This window comes from Mirounga angustirostris, unplaced genomic scaffold, assembly GCF_029215605.1.
Source record: "Mirounga angustirostris isolate CCGP_5_RB_7025 unplaced genomic scaffold, mMirAng1.0.hap1 SCAF_14, whole genome shotgun sequence".
Lineage (NCBI taxonomy): Eukaryota > Metazoa > Chordata > Mammalia > Carnivora > Phocidae > Mirounga > Mirounga angustirostris.
In genome coordinates, this window is record NW_026991722.1 from 19,619,973 (window position 1) to 19,642,197 (window position 22,225).

At 41.0% G+C, this 22,225-nt stretch overlaps 1 protein-coding gene across 46 annotated transcripts in view; it reads left to right on the forward strand.

Moving 5' to 3' along the window:
* Positions 1–22,225, forward strand: part of TCF4 (transcription factor 4) — a 353,491-nt gene that overhangs the window by 321,625 nt on the left and 9,641 nt on the right. For all 46 annotated transcript variants that reach the window (XM_045886662.3, XM_064578858.1, XM_064578861.1 and 43 more), the window contains 2 exons: positions 248–451; positions 21,134–21,269. In XM_045886662.3, the coding sequence (XP_045742618.1) occupies positions 248–451; positions 21,134–21,269 (340 nt within the window). The remainder of the gene's footprint in view (positions 1–247; positions 452–21,133; positions 21,270–22,225) is intronic.

Below are 22,225 nucleotides of genomic sequence, written 5' to 3' on the forward strand. Positions count from 1 at the left end.
TGTCGAGAAGAATTACAAAATATACTTTGTTCATGAAAAATAACACTATGATAAACCATTAACATTTTTCACTACTTTCTTGGGAAGGTCACTGTTTATTTTTATTATTGATTCAAGGAAATAAATTGTATTGGAAACATATATTCAGAAACTCAACGTATGATTTGTGCCAACTCAAGTTTTACTTCTGTAACCTATGCATGCATTTCAAACTAAATCAAATTTCACAACATTTATTAACCAACAGCAAAGCCGAATTGAAGATCGCTTAGAAAGACTGGATGATGCTATTCACGTTCTCCGGAATCATGCAGTGGGCCCATCCACAGCTATGCCTGGTGGTCATGGGGACATGCATGGAATCATTGGACCTTCTCATAATGGAGCAATGGGTGGTCTGGGCTCAGGGTATGGAACTGGTCTTCTTTCAGCCAACAGACATTCACTCATGGTAAGTGATGAAATTTGTAGACTCTTCAGTTACTGCATAGAATTAGAATTTCAAGTATAAATACCACTGCTGCTGTTTTTTTCTTTTTTAAACAGCTTTACTGAGATATAGACTTCACTTACCTGCATTTCACCCATTTACAAGTTTACAATTCCTTGTGTTTGAGTATGTTCACAGTGTTATGCAGTCATCACCACAGTCTAATTTTAGGACGTTTTAACCCCTGAAAAAAGGAGAGAAATCCCCATGCCAGTAGCAGTTACACTCCCTTTTTCCCTCTCCCTGGACCTTGGCAATGACTGTGTTCTATCTCTATAATTTGCCTCTCTTAGATATTTCCTAACCCTGGAATCAGACAATATGTGATGGTCTTCTCTGACTAGCTGGCTTCTTTCGGTTAGTGGAATGTTCTCAGGGTTTATACATACTTCATCCTATATCAGATCATCATTCCTTTTTATTGCCAAACATAGGGATACATTATATTTATCCATTCACCAGGTGATGGATATTTGGGTTATTTCCACTCTTTGGCGATTATGAATAATGTTCCTGTGAACATTCACATACTGGTTTTTGGGTGGACGTATGTTTTCATGTCACTTGAGTATATACCCAGGAGGACATTGCTGGGTCATTACTGGTGTTTTAAATTCTTCATCTTAGTGACGTCATCTAGAGGACCCAACTTTTTTGTACATGTTACATTACTGGCATTTCAGATATGAGTAGGTTGAAAGTTTTTATTATTATCAAAGAATCCAAATCAATGTCTTTTGATTCTGAGTGTGGGAGGTAGAAATATGTGGTGTGTTTATCTGCCTAAATATATGGTGTGGGACTGTGTGATTTAAGGATACAGTAGTTTATCACTGCCCATTTATGAATAAGTATTTATTTAAATAATATTTAAGCAGATTTGTCCATATTACAACTGAAATTTCAATTGTGCCCGTTGCTTTTGGAAATGATTTGGGAATGCATTCCCCTTTTTTGGTGATTATGAAAATTCAGATTTTTTTAAGATTTATTTATTGATTTGTGGGGAGGGGAGAGCATGAGTGTGTTGGGAGGGGCAGAGGGAGAGGGAGAGAGAAACCCTAGCAGGCTCCATGCTGAGTGCCGAGCCCGATGTGGGGCTTGATCTCAAGACCCTGAATCATGCTCTGAGCCGAAACCAAGAGTCGGAGGCTTAATGGACTGTGCCACCCAAGTGCCCCAAAATTCAGAATCTTCCTAACAAAATGTTAAGTGATGACAGTAAGGTGACCAAATGGGTGGAGAATTTATTACTAATGATTCTGCGTATTCTGCTTATAAACACCTGCCTGATCAGAAACACTTTAGTGTCCTGTTTTGTACTTTGTAGGCTCTTAAAAAGTTGCTTGGATGAAGGCCTATCTTCTGTTACCAATATAGCATCTCTTGTTTACTGATGATTCCAAAAGGAGAAGGCAGAGTAGGCACAGGTTCTTCTGAGGCTTTTTAAGTTCCTGGTCAAGAGGATTCTTCTGTCCTCCTTTCACTTTCTCTTAATCAAAGACTGAGACTGAGAGGGACCATCCTGAGCGGTGTATTATGGAAACCTGCAACCAATTTGAAGCCCAGAATACTGGTATATAAATAGAAGCAATGAACTCACTTCTAAAACGTGGAAAGATATTTCTGAATGCCAAAGCTAAATGGTTTTTTTTTTTTGCTTTTTTGCTTTTCCTTGACCTCTATCCTAAAAATTCATCATTGAGTAAAAATTGTTTGTCTATTCATGGCAGTTGCTAAGAGTTTACAAAAGGAAAATCTAGATGTTAATTTAGCTTGGCCTCAGGTAATGTGTTAAATACACTTGGGATGCATATAATATGAGGTTTTACTTTGTACAGCTCTTTTCTTTTTAAACTACAATGTTTAAACAATACTGCTTTTAATTAAGAAATCTGGCTTTATTAAAAGCCAGATCTGTGACTTATATAACCATTTCTCTATATCTGCTCTCAATCAAGAGAAAAATGGTTTAATTTCTGTAGCTGTGTTCATTTTGCATATGTTGAACGGGCACATTGCTTCAGAGACCGTTTTTTTTTTTTTTCCATAAATATGTAAAGTTTGCTCTTAAATACCAGATGTAGGTTAAGTGGTTCTTTAAAATAATAAACTATACATAGATGCTTTGGGGGACTCTTTGACCTTTGGGTTGCCTCCCCCTTGAGTCTGATTCAAAGGTGGGATAGGAGGAAGGGACCAGAATCATCTCTGGAGACAGGAGGTTGGCCTGACCTGGCTGGAGTGAGTGGAAAGAGGGGGAGAATGGAGCAGAGCAAAAGGAGGAGGGAAATAATCGGCCAATATTACACAGAAACGTTTTTGATTTGGTTTTGAAAATGCTCTGCAGAAGCCATAAAGCTGCTAGTTTTGCTGAGGAGGAAGAGTTCCTATTCCCTCCTCTGAAGGCATTTATAATCCAATCAGGGATGACTGCAGAGCCGACCAGGTGATAGAGTAACCCCAAAGCTGTGGTGTGGTAACAACCTGCCGCCCTCGAAACCCAGTGAGAGGTATTTCTGTCTTTCTCCTTTCTTCCCAGAAATACCCAGCAGGTTCCACAGAGTCTGAGCTTTCCCAGCCTGAAACCCTAACGTGTGTGAAAGAGATGGGCTTGTCATTTCTTTCCTTGTGCAAACTGGTATGAATTTTCAAACAAAAACAGAAGAACAAAGGAAATAGTTTTTGAATTTAGTCAGTCTGAAGTTAGCCTTTGACCATTTGATACATTCCACAATAAAAAGGAAGTTGAAGGGGAAGAAGAAAAAAAAACCCACCCCCCTTCCCCCTGAACAACAACAACAACAAAAAAAATTCAAGGAGGATACTGGTAATGTTTTCCACATTTGAATTTTAATACATGAAACAGGCTATAAAACTCAGGCCAGCTGCAGTAAATAAAGTAGCAGTGGGAGGTATGCACCGGAAACTTCGCTGCAGAGAACACTGGTGGGTGTTTCTTTCCAACTACACACCTTCGTTCGTTGTTCTGGAGTAGAAGCCAGTTTTAGTAACTTAAGACCCATCCCAGGGCTAGTTTTGTTCTGAGCAAATCTCCTTTATAAGTCCCTTAATAATTCCTCCTGATTAAAGAATAGACAGCTTTGAATCCTCTTGACCTCCCTCCTCTTCTTGCTTCTTCTCTCCCCGCCTTCCAAAAATCAAAACAAAATGGCTTGATAACTTGGAAGATGATATAAGCATTTCTTTCTGCAGCAGCTTGAAATTGTGGTGGGGAAAACTGGTTCTGCCTCGGCTGTTATGTTATCTCATTTAATTGCTAACATATTGTACTTAGCTTTTGATTCATAAAATGTTTTCCTTGGAGTTCTGAAGTAGGTCTTCAGTGATTTACTAAGTATTAGTGTAATGAAAGGGATTTTTTTTCACAGCAGCATGGCTCATAATACTAGCATGAATGTTGTAGACTTGCGGGCTTTCTAGATGCTATTTGGCCATGCTCTTTCCTGCCCAGAAACCTTCACTGGCTTTCCATTATCTACAAAATAAAGACCAATGTCTTAATCCAGTTGATTAAGCCCCATTACCATTTACCAAAAGCCTTATGTTTAGCTATTCCAGTATGTCAAAATTCTTCCAGCAAGACCAGTCTGTGCAGATTACCAGAATTTGCCCTTTACATTCTCATTAGGTAATTCTTCCATGTCTATCGGTCTTGGCTTGCCCTACCCCCTTCCCTCTGTCCATCTCATTCCCACCAGTCTCAAGGTTCAGACTCAAATTCTGCCTCTTCCAGGAAGCCTTCCCTTGCTGCCTTCCGCTGTGATAGTCCATTTTCTTTTCTACTTTCCAGAGCTCTGTGAATCACACTGTTAGCTACATATTTTTTTTTCTTTTTTAAAAAAGATTTTATTTATTTATTTGACAGAGAGAGAGCACAAGCAGAGGGAGTGGGAGAGGGAGAAGCAGGCTCCCTGCTCAAGCCCAATGCAGGACTTGATTCCAGGACGCGGGGATCCTGACCTGAGCCGAAGGCAGACACTTAACCGACTGAGCCACCCAGGCGCCCGGCTACATATTTTTCTTACCCAGTCATGCAAAACTATGTATCTTTTGTAGGCCTGACTTTGGCCTTATCACCTATATTATAAATCCTTGGTTACTATGTATTACATTAGGTGCGCCGTGAATATTACCTCAGGCAGTCTTCGCAGGAGCCCTTTGAGAAGGATAGTGATGTCCAGTGTAGGGGTTGGTCAGATGGGCCTTATTGGGTTTTTGAGGAGGCTCAAGTCCCGAAGCCAACTTGAAACTCAGGGACAATGCCTCCACGTTGCACACTCTTTGTTCACTACCACTAGCGCTCCCCAGAGATTAGCTCTAGCTACACCTTTCCAGGTAAGAGCTTGTGATTTTCAGATCTTGATAAATGCTCCTTGATGAAAGAATTCCCAGGCATCCCATGGCCAAGTTCCCAGGGCAGCTCTTTACCAAATGCAGAGGTAAAGAATTTTTCCTCCAGTGCAGTGATATGCTAGATTAAAACCCTCACTGTCTAAACACTTATTCTTAAGTCAGCATTTCTGGGCTAAGTGGCACGAGGTGTAAACTCTCCTTACTAGGGTCATGAAGTAGTAAATTTTAAATTATTTTTCTTACACAAACCACCCACGTTTCTGACAGACTCAAAGCAGAAATCTCTGAATGTGGGAGAATAAGGAAACAGGTGGGTTTGTCATTAAGCTAATTAGACACTCTTACCCAGATATAACCCCCGTGTGCCTCAGATACCTCCGTGGTTAATCCTGATATTAAATCATTAGGTTTTTATAAATTATTGAAATGACAGTTTTCTGTCATTTATTTATTCAGAAAATAGTTCTCTCCAGTGTTCACTCAGTATTCCGATCCACAGATGAGACCTGAAAGCAAGCCTTTCAGATGACCTCATCTCCTCTTTTAACTGAATATGAACAAAACCCACATCAAAAATGTCTTCATGTGACTCTGTATGTGCTTCTGATTACTTGCTAGTATAGTCGGCAACGAAGGGATCATTTAGCTCAAAATCTCCTTCTCTATTAATATATAAAATCAGTGTGGTTCCTAGAGCCTTTTTGCTTAAAGTCCATTTATTCATTTCCAAAAATATTTATCAAGAGTGGTTACCAAATGCCAGGCTCCGTGCTAACACGTGGTCTCTGCTCCCAAGGGGTTCACAGTTTAGGAGGAAAAGACACATATTTAAAAACCAATTGCTACAGCCCATACAGCAAGCCCCATCAGAGAGCAGAGATGCAGCTCTGTTACCTGGGGGGGAGGGGTGCATTGTCACTGGGTAGAAGAGCAGGGATCGCCTAGGGATCTGGTTGCTCTAGTTGCCTTAGGACTGGAGGAACCCTGTAGAACTCCCCACCCAACCCATCCTCCACAGTAACCCTGAGACCCCCTCCTAGAACCCCCAGGTAGGGGTGTGGCACACATTTCAGAAACCACGCGTTTCAACTTGAAAAAGAGAAGAAAAAAAAAAAAAAGAAGGCGGCAAAAAAAAGAAAGAAAGAAACCATGCATTAAAGATATAAGCCCGTCCTAGCCCACTTTCCCTCTGTTCGTAACATTTTTAATTTGGGTTAAAAAGAATTTATCAGAAGAAAATTCATTAGGTGATAAAGCACCTTTTTTTATTTAACTGACATTGTGAACAGACGAGAACTTTTACCACGTACGGCCTCATAAGATAACAACTTAACTTAGTTTTGCTTTCATGGTTCTTAAGAGAGTTGGGACCATTGAATTCTAGATTGTAAAAGCACCCCAGAAGTCATTTAGCCCATGGCCCTTATTTTACTCCTGAAGCCCGAGGCCCAGAAAGGGGAAGTGGCCCAAGCATGGACGCCCACAGGTTAATGGCCAAGCTCGGATAGAAACCAGACAAGCCAGCAAGGAGAGCAGCACTCTCTGTACTAAATACCACACTGCTGTGGTGAACTTCCTCTCTAACCCAATACCATAGCAATTTCAAAACTGTGGCTGATATTACAAACCTTTTCATCACTGACTGAAACTAATGAAACCCAAGAAAAGAATGATTTTTGGTTTTTATTGAAGTATAATTAACATACCATGTTATCTTAGTTTAGGTGTATAACATATTGATTCAACAAGTCTGTGCATTACTCAGTACTCACCGTGATAGAAACCCAAGGCCCTTCTTTAGTTGTTCCTTGGCTTCATGCAACAGGAAAGAGTCATGGGCAGGGATGTGATATCTTGGGGAGCATTTACTGGAATATATAGTCATGAGAGTGGCAGAAGTCAGAAGAATCTGTTTCAACGAAGGTCTGATCCACAGAGGTCTTCAGTTTTGCTCCTCTTACATTTTCACAGAGTTTGACTCCATAAAGTCTCATGTATATTTGAGCAGATGCTGTGTTTCTAAGCAGTTATTACTGTAGAATCTCCAGGATCTTAGCTATCCTGTCTATCCAAATCCCCCCAAATCCCCTGCCAAGCAGTCAACAAGCCTCTACCAGCCCCCTTCCCTCCAAGGATAAGTAGCTCTAAATGACCACAAAGCCCATTTCTATCAAATGTTGGGAAATTCTTCTTTATGACCAGCCCAAATTTACTTCTCTGTGCAGTCCTCATTTTTCTGCCCACTGAAGTTACCCCTAAGTCAACCCAACAAATACTTCAGAAACTTACAGTTCTTTGACAACAGTCTATTCAGTGTTTTTTCCTCTGGGCTAGATATTTATATCTTCAAACATTTACCACCACCACCACCCCCCATGAAAGTTTTGATTTTATGACTTTCCAGTGCATTCTCCCTAGTTTAAAAGGAATGCTTTCTTCTTCAAGGACCTTTTAGCATGTAGAGTCTCAAACTGAACTGAGTGCTCAAGGAATCATCAGGGTGGACACGGGTGGATCTATTACCAAACCCATTCAATATGTTGTATCTTCACCTAAAGGCCACCTAGCAAGATCCTATTAGCCATTTTTTTTTTTTTTTTTTTTGAGAGAGAGAGAATGAGAGACAGAGAGCATGAGAGGGAGGAGGGTCAGAGGGAGAAGCAGACCCCCGCTGAGCAGGGAGCCTGATGCGGGACTCGATCCCGGGACTCCAGGATCATGACCTGAGCCGAAGGCAGTCGCTTAACCAACTGAGCCACCCAGGCGCCCCCTATTAGCCATTTTTGACGCCTTCATCATCCTGCTGGCAGAGTTTGAATTTATAACCAGCTGAAATCCATCAGCCACACGCATCTCAACTACCCTTGTGTACTTTGTGTTGTACTGGTACAGAACTTCACGTTATGCCTTTGTGGGTTTTTGTGGGGCTTTTTTTGTTGTTGTTCTGTTGTTTTGTAGTTTTTCTATGCCTGTGAATTTCATACTTCAGCCTTCAGTCTGTTTCCATCGGAAGCTCTTCTTTAGATCCTCATGCGGTCACGTACTCTGCCGGCTCTGTCCTCGGTAACTTTGATGGGTGCCGTTCTTGCCCTGAGCAAAGCCACGAATAAAAATGTTAGCTAAGGGGGACACAGAGCAGAAGGCCTGAGGCTCAAGGCTACAGACATCCTCTCGACGCTTACATCGTCCCCTGCCTTTGGGTTTAATATTTCAACCAGTTATGTTCAACTCATTCTACTCTCCTGCTGTCTGCCTTCTCTCATTTTGTCCTTAGCATTATTACAAGACACCAGACACGTGGCATTCCCACGAATGAGGAAGTGAGGTTTGTCCACAAAGACTTGGTCTTAGTGGAACCAAATGGAGTTTGAGAGGTCATTGCCTCCCTTTCAGAGCACTTCGAAACTATCTTTTAAATAGCCTGTTAAAGAATTTCACTCAAGATCTTAGTCATCTCCAACATCTTTCTATAGCTACTATATGGAAACCAATGTAGATTTCTGTCTTTGATGAGGCTATTTGCCTGTCTCTAGTGTTTCACCATCTATCCTAATCTCCACAATTGTATTTCTGAGAGCAGATTAGCAGTCTCAACTGAAAGGTTTTTTTAATCTATATCAATAGTGTACTTTATTTTAAAAAAAACTTAAGGAAAAAAGAGAGGATAAAGAACTTGAAGAAATTCTTTTTATTTTATTTTTTAATATATTTTTTAAGATTTATTTGACAGAGAGAGACAGCGAGAGAGGAAGTACAAGCAAGGGGAGTGGGAGGGGAAGAAGCAGGGAGCCCGATGCGGGGCTTGATCCCAGGACCCTGGGATCATGACCTGAGCCGAAGGTAGACGCTTAACAACTGAGCCACCCAGGCGCCCCTCTTTTTTATTTATTTTTAAAGATTTTATTTATTTATTTGAGAGAGAGAGAGAATGAGAGACAGAGAGCATGAGAAGGAGGAAGGTCAGAGGGAGAAGCAGACTCCCTGCAGGGAGCCCGATGCGGGACTCAATCCAGGGACTCCAGGATCATGACCTGAGCCGAAGGCAGTCGCTTAACCAACTGAACCACCCAGGCGCCCCCCTCTTTTTATTTTTTAAAACTTTTCCTAACCTTTGGAGATATTCTTGACATCAAACATATATAAGCTTAAGGTGTACAACCTGATGATTTAATGCATGTGAATATTGCAAAATGTTCACCACAGTAAGATTAGTGGACACCTCCATTCTCTCACAAATTACCTTTTTTTGTGTGCCTGGTGATAACTTTTTTTAAGATCTACTCTTAATAACTTCCAAATATATAATAAAATTTTGTTAATTACTATCCGCCTGCTGTACATTCGATCCCAGAGTCTATTCACTTTATAGCTACAAGTTTGTACCCTTTGACCAACATCACCCCATTTCCCCCAGCTATTACCATTCTACTCTTATTTCTTTGAGTTCTTTTTTTTAAAGATTCTACATATAACATATGAGAACATGCAGTATTTGTCTTTTTCTGTCTGACTTGAAGAAATTCTCTTAACTATGGATTAGGTACAACAGCTTCAGAAACCTGGAGCTTACCATTTGATATTTCTGCATTCACTCAAATGAAAGTCAAGAGGTTTTAAATACAGGCATAGCAGTGAGACCACTTATGCTCCATTGACAATCCCTGGGACAAGTGGTTAGGACATGATGCATGCCCAGATCCCATAGCAGTGGGTCCAAACTAGGTATATCCCCTTCTTCCCCCCCACCCCCCAAATACCTATTTTACTCAAAACAGGCCCTGTGACCTGGAAACAAGGCTGTCAGTCTGCGTAGGATCATCAAACCCAAGACTCCCTTTCTCCACTTCTAGGACAAAACAAGCCTAGTTCCCTAATTTTTTCCCCCTAAAGTATGTGTTTAGTACCCTGGTGTCATGAACTTTAAATAAATAAAAACAAAAACTGGTTGTTTTCCCCACTTAAAAAATATAAAAGCATATTTAAAATGCTTTGGCCTCATCGTATTCTTACTTGGCTTTCTTCTTAAATAATAGAGGAAAAAGCAGGTAGATGCTTTTAATAGCTATAGTCACTGTCGTATTTTTTTATTGAACTCTTATTGGGGACAAGGACACAATCTAAACTGTCCATGGTTTAGAAAAGGCACAACCCTTGCATTTTAAAAAGGTGGTATTATCCTTGTTTTCTCAAGAAAGCAGATTTTCGGGGAAGGGGGGGAAGATAATACTGTATATATTAGCAACTACACAGATGTTCATTCCCTCATTCTTGTCTTCTGTGCTTCAGATCCTTTGGGGGTTATGAAATGTGCGCGAGAGTCTCTGATCCTGTAGGCCTTTGATTCTGGGGGGCGGGGAGGAATAACACAAGTATGTGCCTAACTGTAATGCAAGGTGGAATGATGAAGTGACCTAAGAGACAATTCAGAGAAGGAGGAACATTGTCCAGCCTTAGGAGACCTAAGGTTTCTTAAGAAAACCTTCCTGGAAAGGGTGTCATTGAGCTCATATTAATGTCTGTGTAGGATTTCAGCAGTTAGGGACGGGCTAGAAAGGGCATTGCAGAGGTATCAAATAAAGTGATTAAAAACATGTGCAGAAAATAAAGGATCTTCTGTGCCCAAATCTTCTGATGATACGGGACCGTGCAGCACCAGCCGGGCTGCCTTGGGTGGAAAGCCCCTCCTCAAAGCACAGCAGCTCCAACAATTGGCTCAAATATTTCACATGAGAGTCCACAGGAAGAGCGAGTTTTCATGTATATTTTTTTACATCCAAATTAAATTAACTCATGGAATTTTCCACCCTTAGGAATTAAAGTAGCAGCTCATGAAGTAATTCAGTTATGTCATTCATACCAAAACAGAAAATTCTGGAGCAACTTGGCACTGTTTAAAAGCCAAGACTAAGCCTTGGCCATTTTATATTTTTTCAAAATCTGTGGTCGTTGTGTTATTTTAACTTTTATTGTGGCTGTAAATTTTTCAAATCAAAAGTATCTTAATTGCTTAGAAAATAGAAGTGTAAAATGTGTTCAAAATAAGAAGAGCGTTTAGGCAAAGCAGCTCTAAGAGGGAAAACCTAAAAAAAAAATCAAAAAATTTTTAAAAAGCTTGAACATCGCATTTCTGAAACACGAGGATTCTACCTAATTGGCTGACATTCACAGTTGTGCATAATTATAGTTTCCTCTACATCCATAAATCATCTTACAACCAGAAAGTTGAGTTTAACCGAAGGTTCTGTCCAATATTAGTTAAATGACATCTTTGGGGTAGCACTGTCCTGATACAATAAACACATTCATTTCCAAGGAGTTAATTGGACATACTGTCAAAAACCAGGGTATCAAGTTTCCACGTTTTAATTTCAAGTTTGCCTTCTCCCCCGGCTTCTGCACCCGTGTGTTGTTTGGAGCCGAAAGTGTGTGAAAGTTATTGGGGGAATGGTAGTCTCTGGGTAATGTTTCTGTGAACTGCCCAAATTCTTCCCCCTGTAGTCTAGATGGGAAACAGCTGGTTTTTGTTTAAAAAGCTGTTTTGTGAAATGTCTGAATCTTGAGGTGTAGAACTGAGGTCACCAGTAAAAGCAGGTGCTCGAGAACAAGTGAGAATGACTCTCGGGGCCGGCTGGCCCTGTAACCTTCTGCAGGGTACTTCCTAGCAGAGGAAAAGTGTTGACGTTGTCCCCTCGATTTAGCACACAAACAGATAGAAGTAAGTAATCGCATTAGCGATGCTATTAGGAATTGAGTATCTTTGAACGTAGCCAGCCCTTGAGTGAGTAATTAGCTCAGCCTGGAAGAAACCAAAATGGTTATTTCCCTCACAAGGCTTCAGACACAAAGGTCCAAGACTTTAGCTTCCTTTAGATGTTAGAAGTGCTTGAATTTCCTCTTTAAATACACCCACAGTAAAAGAACTACAATTTCAAGTAAGTAGTACCATAACTGAGGATGTCCTCCAACTCTATGGATGCAATCTAAGGGAGAAAAGAAACCTGCATTGGCAAGACCAGTAGGTACTAGGGCAGTTTTGAAAAAGGCAAAGTAAGAAACATGTGGAATCACTAAAGTCCAGTGCACGTCAGATATCCACCAGTCTGAAGATGAAAGGAAACATTCTCCTCCCCTGGGAGCTGGAGGTTATTAGCAGCTGTTTATCCAGTCGGGAATAGAGATTAACATTGTAATTTTTTTTTTTTTAAGAACTAGAGGAGAATTTGTTTGGGAAGTTGGCTCTTCATATCAACTCACTGTGCATTGCCAAAAAAAACTTCCTTTCTCAGAACTCATGTACGAGAGTTGAGCAATGTTATGATTCTCTGAGAATCTCTGGATTACCAAAAGTCTATCTCCATTAAATAGAACAGAAAAGGACCGAGCAATGGATAGACGTCTGCCATCCACACATTCCCCTGAACTCTTTCGAAGTGAAACAAGCTGCTTACCTGTTCTCCAGCCTGCCTCTAAAGGGGGGTGCTCTTCCCTACCCCCACATTCCCTGCTGCCCCCCAGCTTAATCTTTACCACTTGAAGGCATACCCAAATGGATTTTGTACATGCCTACTCCTTGTAAAATGCCATTTCAGGACATATTGGGGAAGCTGTTCAGTACTGTGTAGAGCTTCAGTCTCAAAAAAACAAACAACATGGTTGAATATTGGTATTTTTCCCCCTGATTTAATGCTACTCTTAATGTCATATTCTTTTATTAAATCCTTTCTTTTGCTTTTGATCTTATTTATAGCAGAGCCACTGGTCATATGGAAACTATTATTGTATAGCTGGGAGATGAAAGACTTCACTGCAGTTAAATAAGAGTGGATCATTTGGGCCAATAATACACACATACAGTGAGGTACCATTTGTGTCCAAAATGCCTTGTGTTGTTCACTTTGTAGTAAAGCTGGTGAGCTTTATAAAGGGCTTTACAAAAATCTGCTTTTTGTCCAAAATATGTAGTCTGACAACATGAAAACACGTTAATATGCAGCCCTTAGTTGCTTCTTCATATAGCTGTAATATCAAAATAACGCCACGTCTGGATGTAAAAATAGAAACTTTGATTTAAAGTTGAGATGTTACCTCATTGATGTTAAATGTCAGTTTAAAAAAAAAATTTAATTTGTGTCAAAAATTTACCCATTCTTCAGAGCCTCTCTAAAATGCCACCTCCTTGAAGAAGTCCCAGGTTTCTCAATTTGATATGGTTTCGCCCATCCTTTAAAACCCCACACAACCTTGTACTCCTTCATGGCATTCACTTTCTTTTGTCTTAAATGACCCCACCATTAAGATGTAGGAACCTGTAAGTAATAGATGTGTCTATCTTTTATTATTTCTCCTGCAAATACCTAAATAGTGCCTTTCACATAGCACACATTTTGCACATAGCACACATTTCAGAGGCATTTGTTGAATTAAACAGAATGTTCATTTTTTGATAGAAACATGCGAAATGTATATTTGACAATATCAAAAGGTTTTCGATTTCAGAAATAGTCTCACAGATACGTGCTACTTTCGTCATCATTGACTATTTACGAAGCATCTCATTGCACATTTATAATATTACAATCCTATACAATGACATGTACACCCAGTCCCTGTCCTTGGGATGCTTACATCCCAAGACACAAACAGGCTTTATGAATGGCAGCAAAACAGAGGCATTGAAGTATATGCTCTGCCCTATCAAGCACTGTCCTTGAGTGGGTATTCATGGGGGCATCCGCAATGAACAGTCAGGGGAGAGCCCCGTCCGGGCCCAGCAAGGTGGTGAGAATGCTGAAGACCCAGACAGTCGACGAGGAGTGAGAAGAAGGGGCTCTGTGGGACTAATAAAAGAGAAGTGGTTGGTGAGTTGTGCAGAGGAAACCAGCTCTGGGAGGCAGAACAGGGAGGACTTGGCTCAAGCACCTTGCTCATATGGGAGTGAATGCAGCACATGGGGAACCATGAGTAGGTGAAGCTGGAGAGGAAGGAACTTGAAAACAGGAGGGAATTGGAATGGTCCTCTGGCATCCAGGTGAAGGACACAGATGCACGAAGTATCGATCTTAGACTTGATCCATAGAACAATGGAAAGCTGTGCTGGAACCTTGACATGCAAGGGAACAGGTGATGGGCAGAGAATAAAGCATTCAGAGGGGGAATATTTAGGAGGTGATGGGGAAGGAATGTTTCATTAGTTTAGGCTTGTTACACTTCCACTTCCTTTCCAAATATTTTACAATAAGCATGTGTTACTTGGATGATAAGAAAAACATTAAAAAATAAAGGCCAGTTCGGGTTGTGTGGAAGCCCACCCCATGGTTGTTCACACTCTCACAGGTATGTTTGTACTGCAGGGATTAGAACTCCCAAGTACACATCAAGTGTATGATTGTCTTTTCCTTCAGTCCAAACAAAAGAAACTGCATACCAGTAATTGCAAAATGTCACCATAATCTCTGGGCTTGACGGACTTGGTTCACTAGGCATGGATTAAGTTGAGTTCCCTACAACCTACTTACTAACCTGCTTCCCCGGGGCAGGAAGGGATGAAATGGACTCCGCGAACCACCTGCTGAGGTTCTTACTTGCTGGACTGCATCCAGTTATGGTTTCCACTGTAGGAAAGTAACATAGAGACTTGGGGGTGGAGGGTGGAGATACAGAGGAGAGAAATGAAACAGTTTTGATAGATGGAACGTACGAGTTAAGAAAAAGAAAAAAGATGAACTGAAATCAGATAACAGCCATTTGCATCTCTTGAATTAAATCACAGAATCATTCATTTTAACCATTTTGGTGGACATTCATGGGAGTTTCGGCCTAGCTGATCACGTGACAAGTCAGGACTGCCAAGTCGGGGTCATTTACACCAAGTTTAAGTCTTCTTGAAAATTATTTGATCATCTGGAGAATAAGCATTAAAGAAATCTCCCTAGAATTGCCCAATAAGGAATTACCTTAAATTTCAGGCGAAACATAAGTGAAGCTGTGAGATTTCTGGGGGAAGAAACAGGTGTTCTCTGGAGTGAGGAAGTCTTCCCCCAACAAACATCTCCCAAGAATCAAAATCCAAAGAAAAGAATTGCATCCAGATCTGACTTTAGTGAAGAGTCCTAATGTTTAATCACAGGAGTTTTTAAAAAGTCGTCTGATAAGTTTTTAAACTGAGAAATATGGAAGTGATATTTGTGGTTGAAGGGCGTCCCAGATGTTCGAGCTTGCTCGCACAAAGGAGTTGGTTATTAGAGGCGGGTCTCGTTTTCTACCGCATCTCGGTGCCCCCGGGACTGCTCCCCGCAGAATCCTTCCACTGCTGCCATTTCGTGAACTTCCGGGTCCCCATCTGTGAGCCATTAAAGTCTGCATGGCCACTTCCCACCTCTTTAAAAGATGCACTTTTGGACTAAATGGTGTTTTGCACATTTGGGAAAATAAGTTTGCTTTCCTCTAACATGACGGAGATCTGGTGAGATAATTGAAACAAATCTAGCGCTCTCCAACTGTCATGTATGATTGATATTTCGTGGGGAGATTACCGTTCAAACACTCAAACTGCTTTCTGTGTCACTGGGTGTCTAATGACAATTAAAGCCCATCAACTTTTCTTTTGTGTTTGTGGAAAAACAAGAAGAGAAAGAGAAGAGAGAAAAGTAAAAGTTACCAGGCCTTTTTTCTTTGTCCCATTTCCTTGTTTTGTTTCTTCTTTCTAAAAAACACCTATGTCAAAAGAAAACGTTTGAACCAGATGCCCTTAATAACAAACTTTTCTTTGACTCTACCAAAAAGTTCCTGATGGCCTATTGAGTTTTGTATCAGTGTCGCTTGGTCTAGAAATTGATGACAAGTTTCCCAAGTTCCCGTCCTGCACTCTTTTAGAAGGATTATGGTAGAAGAGAAGGAACCGAGGTCTGAAAGCCGGCTTTGAAGCAGTTATCTCTGGAGATAACATTAACAAGGATTGAATAACTGCCAAATGAAATTTAATACATTTTCCCATCCATGAAATAGGCCTCTTAAATACAACAGAATAATTACTTTCACAATACTCCCTGGAAACAAAGAGAGCAGAAACACTGAATGTCTTTTTTGTTTGTGGTGTTTGTTGTGAGCTCAAGGATCAGGATAAGGATATTTACCAGGATGCTGCACGCATCTCCACATTACAGCAGCCTTGCCAACAGCCACCTAATTTGTGTTGTGGCAAATATTAAATTTTATAATTTAGTTAGACATCTTGTCCTTGGCCAGAGTTGGTAAACTATGGTGGTTTTGCCCCTGTGATAAAGAAAAATAAAATGGTTTTCAGATCTATATCTATATACACACACATCTACATACATGTGGGCACACTGTCGTAAACAAAAGCTCCAGGAAGTAAGCCCCTTTGGTCCCTTAACTCTGCTCCCGTACACACACACACACACACACACACATCCCAAATCAAATTGTTCGACGCTGTTCTAAGTTTTCTGAGCTCAAATGCTGTTTTAGTCTTCTTACTAGACATTTGCCAAGTCACTTAACTATCTCCGACCTTAGCTTTCTTCTCTGTAAAATGGAGAGTTTGGCCTAACTGGGTTCCAAGTCTCGCAAGCCCTTTTAGTCTCTATACTGTGAGTGAAAAGTGCTTCTAATTAATATATCAATTCTTTCCTTGGAAAGTAAGTTTATTTAAATTATGTGGTGCTTATGTGATCCAAAAGAAGTAATGTACTTCTAAAGATATTTAATTATTCCCAATGATAAATTAACCCGGGAGAATTTGAATAGCTGTGTCAGGGTTTGACTATGACTTGACCTGAGATGCAGGGTAACTTAGATATTTGTACCTAAGAGCCATGATATGGGGGGGGGCATGATATATGGGTGGAAGGGGGGGCAGCCATGCTTGGACCACATAATCTCGCCTCCTCTTTTGTAGCTCATTGAACCAGTTAATGGGGACACCTGACCCTAGAGTGGCCCATTCAAAGGATGGCCCATGTCTGCTTCAAAATGAGGAGTTCACTATCAGATGATCTTGGCATTCTGAATTCAGAAATACTAAGACAGGGAGTTAGCAGCAGGTACAGAACCTGAAAGAACGTACTAAGAGATATGCATGAAGGGAGAGTCCAGGCTATAGCCATGAGGGGACAGAAGCCAGAGAGAGAGAGGTACCAGTGGAGGGACAAGAGAGTCTGGAATGAATGGCCCATGAGAGACAAGGAGTGGCTGTAGGTCCGAAGAGTTCTCTGGGTCTAAAACCCAAATTACAGAACTCATGATGAATGTCCTTTTACTTGAGAGAATTATCTATTACTGTTAAAACTGCCACACTAAATTGATCAGTGCACAAAAATGCTGCAGAGGATCACTGTAAGCTCCATGAGGTCATCTAAGTTATTCACTGCCCTCTCCCTAGCAACTCCTGGAGTGACAAGCACGAACTATATTAGTAAATATTTCTTGGATTAACATGTCAGTTAACACTTCCCGACTAATTTTGAGATTTTAGTTTTGTCTTATACATTCAGCGTAAACATATCTAAAACCACATTGTATGTAACTAAGAAGACTATTTTAAAGACTGCAAAAAAAAAATTATGATCAATATTGGTAAAATTAACTGCTTTTTTAGGCTGGCTTTTAACTTTAAACTATTGCTTATCTAGATGAAAACATTATCAAAATAGGGCTTTAATGAAGTATAGATTTTCTAAAAATAGGTGCCATCCTTAGAATTGATTTGTGGGTTGAAGAATCTGCTTTTTTCTAGTTATATTATTACATATTTATTATTTGGAAGATGGACAAGCCCTGACCCTTGTATATACACATGGCTCCTCCTTCTATTTCGGAGGTATTCTAGTGATGGATTGTGCTGGCCATCCACTATCTTTCTTTCCTTGTCTCTTATGCGACCAGAAATAATGTTTCTGAAAGAGAAGTAAACAGGGTTAGGACAAGCTGCCTGTGGCCAAGGAAACAAAGAAAGCAAAGTTAATTCTTTGGAATATGATTCCACAGCCCCAGGCAATGGAACTGATCCTGGAGAATCAGGCTCATTACCACATGGATCTGGACCCATCATTATTCATTCATTTGGGCTGGAATGTACAAAGTTTACCAGGGAGGCCTTAAAACATCAAGAGTAGGGGTCCCTGGGTGGCTCAGTCGGTTAAGTGTCTGACTCTTGGATTTGGGCTCAGGTCATGATCTCAGGGTCGTCAGATCGAGCCCTCCGTCAGGCTCTGCGCTGGGTGTGGAGCCTGCTAAATATTCTCTCTCTCTCCCTCTCCCTCTGCCCCGGCCCACTCCACAACCCCCACTCACACATATGTGTGCACGCTCTCTCTGGAAAATAAATAAATAAATAAAGAGTAACTTTGTTCCCAACTTCCTTTATGGAAAATGATTAGGTATAATATTTGAGATGACCTAAGATCTATAGAAAATAGATAAAGTTAGCTGTAATATGTATGGCTAAAATCCAAATGAATATAGTTGGAACAAACATATTTATAATTCTCAAACATACTTATAATACCATTTAAGATTTTACTCTCATTGTGTAGGAGAAGGATTTAAAATCAAGTTCATGTGAACAAAATAGAGACAAAGAGTGCAAAGATGATCATGAATGAAGGTAGCTTGTGTTCTGAAGGTGTTTGAACCACACAGACTCTTATTTTTGTGCAGTATGCAAGTATTTTCAGATATTTTCACATAACAGTATCTATAATTACTATGTACCTATTATATAACAGTTGCTTTGCATATTACCTCCCTTTTCAATAAACATGGGACTCATTCTCTATAACCTAGTGTTATTTTCCCATTTGGGATTTGAATACCTTGTCCCTGGTTACACAGCTAACAAAGAAACCAGTTACAGTTAAAAATCTAGGTATTTTTGGCTCTCATTATTACATTTACTCAGTCTTTCATAATAGTTGAGGCAAAGAAAATATAAAGATCATTGGTTGTGGGCTCTTTTTTCCTCTTGTAAAAACTAATCTGAATGTGATCTAGAAGGAAAAAAAGAAGTGCAGGATCAATATCTGAATATATTTCAAGTAAAAAGCAAAATAGTAACCTTAAATTACATCATAGATACTTACAAAGTAAGCTTGAGTGTTTTAATAGAATGATTTTAACATAAAAGGGATTTACATCTTTGCTAGTCTCAATCCTGTGGTTACCTTCAGTAACCATGATTCCAGTTTAGAATCATCTTCTGTGGAAATTTACCAGATTAAACCCATTGGGAATACTAATAAATACGAATTGGCGCTACGTTAATTATTTGGGTTAACATTGATTGACAAACTTAAAGAGCTACCATTTGATCAAGCCCTGTAAAATTCATCCTTACAAGTTGACATCTTAGATTGAAAGGATAATCATCGATGAAATCAGTCTTCTAAATGCACAAATATAAAAATGGCAAATCGAAACCTGAATGGAAAAGAGCTATCACTCTTTTGTCTGGAACGAATATAAAAACAGACCAAGAGTGAGTGAGAAATGGTTGGGGGCATCGGGTGGGCCCAACCTGCCTGGAAGTGAGAGGATGGAGCAGTGGCCTGTTGAGGGCGGGAGCGTTACGTATACGAAGGGGGCTTGCACTCATTCCATGGAACTCCGGAAGTTGAAACTAGAGTCAGTGGGTGGAATATACAAGGAGGCCAACTTGTGATTAAAATGGAACGGGCTGCTTTAGGAGGCAATCATGGTCTCCTGACATTTGAGGCACCCACAGAGAAGCGAAATAGCCACCATTCAGAACGTTCTGGGTGGCAGACAGCTCCTGGACTCTTAGCCACAGCATTCATTTATACTTCCCGATGCTCACGAGCCTGTAAATCCTTTATATTCTTGCTATATTGTGAATATGAGCAATTAGTATGATTTACGGGATCCCTCTCCCCCCCCCCCCCCGCCCCCGCGTTATTTCCTTCTGCACTGTTTTGGGTTATATAATGGTGATACTTTATACTAGGTCACCTGTAGATAGCATGTTCTTCCTTCGGTTCTGTGAATTTTATTGTTGTCGGTTCAGATTCTTATTGTTGTTGCGTTCTTTGGAAATAGTCTTTTAAAACACTTGGCAGCAAAAGAAGGAAGATTCTGCTTTGTGGGGTTTTTGTTTGGGGATTGGGAAAAAAATAAACTTTTTGATTCGTAGCAGTAGAAACTCATGGATAAATATTTTTAGTGGCAGACCCACTGTCCCTCATCAGTGCTCACCCGGCGATAGGCTCAGAGAGTAACTCCTTGGAAATGCAAACGAAAACGTAAGCTACTCACAGGGTCCCTTTGGTTTGCAAACGCTTACTGGTTTTGCTTTAAGGCGTCAGCTATAAAGTCAGCAAGAGCTGTCTCACCGTCTCTATGCAACATCTCTGGACCCCAGAGCGGGTAGTAGTAGTTAATAAAAAGCTCAGCAGTATTTCTTCCAGACCAAGTCATCATGCTGTATCCTGCAGCTTTATTCATGGAAACCTAAAGAGTGTTTACAGCATGGTGTCTTTCTAGGATCAGAATCGTGGGCGGGGAATGGAAAAATGTCCAAACATCTTTGCGTGGCAATCATGGCATCACTGGTGTGTTTAATAAAACCTTTATTGGTACATTTTCCGGTGTGGTGGCATTGGCAGAAACGGTCCCCCTTTGGATTTGGAGCTCAGCAGCTGATGAAATGCAGTAAACATTAACTTGGAATGGGCTGCCAGTTTGGGAAAGCCAGGTGACATTTTGTTATATTTGTACCGAGCAGGGGCTGTGTCCCATACTGCCGTAGCTTCCGCTGTCAGAGGCTTAGCTGGCATTATGGAAAAAAAAAAATGGCAGGCCTGAGAATCTCATCCCCTGAAATGAAAGTCGAATGCCAAATTGAAATTCCTGTAGGATTTCCGATAGCAATGGGGGAATTGAGAAGCCCACAATTAAGCATATGGGCATTAAGATAATTGTCAGATCTGTTGGCGGACATGATAGAAGACAGATGGGTAGGAATCAGTGCGCCCCACTGCAGCACCCTGGGAGACAATTTGACGTTTTACCTGCCTGAGCTCCTCTGCCATATTTATCACGGAATGTGCAGTGCGGCTTCTTACCGAGTGTGATGGGCCTCAGTATGTGTGGACTGCATGTGTGGTCCTCCAGCGCCCTCTAGTGAAAGGCATTTGGGAGTCTTGTTTTTCAGAGGCCCGTCTTCCTTCCGCAGGTCCTTGCTGCCTTACCTCTGGTTCCCGCTAAACTCTGTGGTTCCTCTCCCCCTTTCAGGTTGGGGCCCATCGTGAAGACGGGGTGGCCCTGAGAGGCAGCCATTCTCTCGTGCCAAACCAGGTTCCAGTTCCGCAGCTTCCTGTCCAGTCTGCAACTTCCCCTGATTTGAACCCGCCCCAGGACCCTTACAGAGGTAGGTCCGCCCCTGAAGGCACCCTGCCCTCACTTAGACAGTAGCAACTCCAGGGTTGGTCCCAGGCTTACTCGGCATTCATCCCTCAGGAAGCACTGGCAGAAAACCAAGAATCAAATTTGGTACAAAAACGGCAAGCAAATGGGAAAGTAGTTAGAACGCAGCCGGCTAATTGTGTTTCTTCGGGAACTGTTTTGCTCAAACATCCTCTGAAATCCTGGTCCTCTCTCAGCAGAGAATGAGACAACAGCCTGATGAGAGGAAATTTTATTTTAGCTATTTCCACATTTTCCTCATTCTGGTGCTCTAATGCGGTTAGTTGTAGCCTGAACATGATAGTTCCAAATGAAGAGGAAGGAAGGAAATTGTTTTTGTCGTTTAAGATCGAAGGAGATGTAGGTAGGTTTCAAAACTGGAACTTGGTGGAATGATTTTCACTGTTTTCATCTCGGCCCGCAATGATTGCCTCAGACCACGGACTCCAGGCAGCTTTTCGTGACCCCAGGAAGTGACACTGCAGGGGCCTGACCTAGGTCCCCTGCTCCCTGGGTGACTGGCTGGCCCAGGGACTCGCAGACACTTAAGTAACATCCTTTCATTCCCCCCTCCATGTTTAGAATATAGATGATAAACTGCCATGGGAATAGGCAGAAGCTTTTTTTCACCTGCTAAACATTATACAAATCTGTGTGTTAATCAAATATGTGGAGAGAGAGACCACTGCTTCTTAAAACTTCAGTGTACATAGGCATGACCTGAGGATCTTGTAAAATGCAGATTCTGATTCAGGGGTCTGGAATTCTGCATCTCTAAAGGGCTCCGGTCATAAGGATGCTTCTGGACCACAGACCAAATTTTGAGTGACTACAGATAGAGGAGAATGCCCAGTAGACATGCTTCTACCTTAGAAATAAGTGGATACACGAGGGTCACGCTTTAAAATGTACTATGATCTT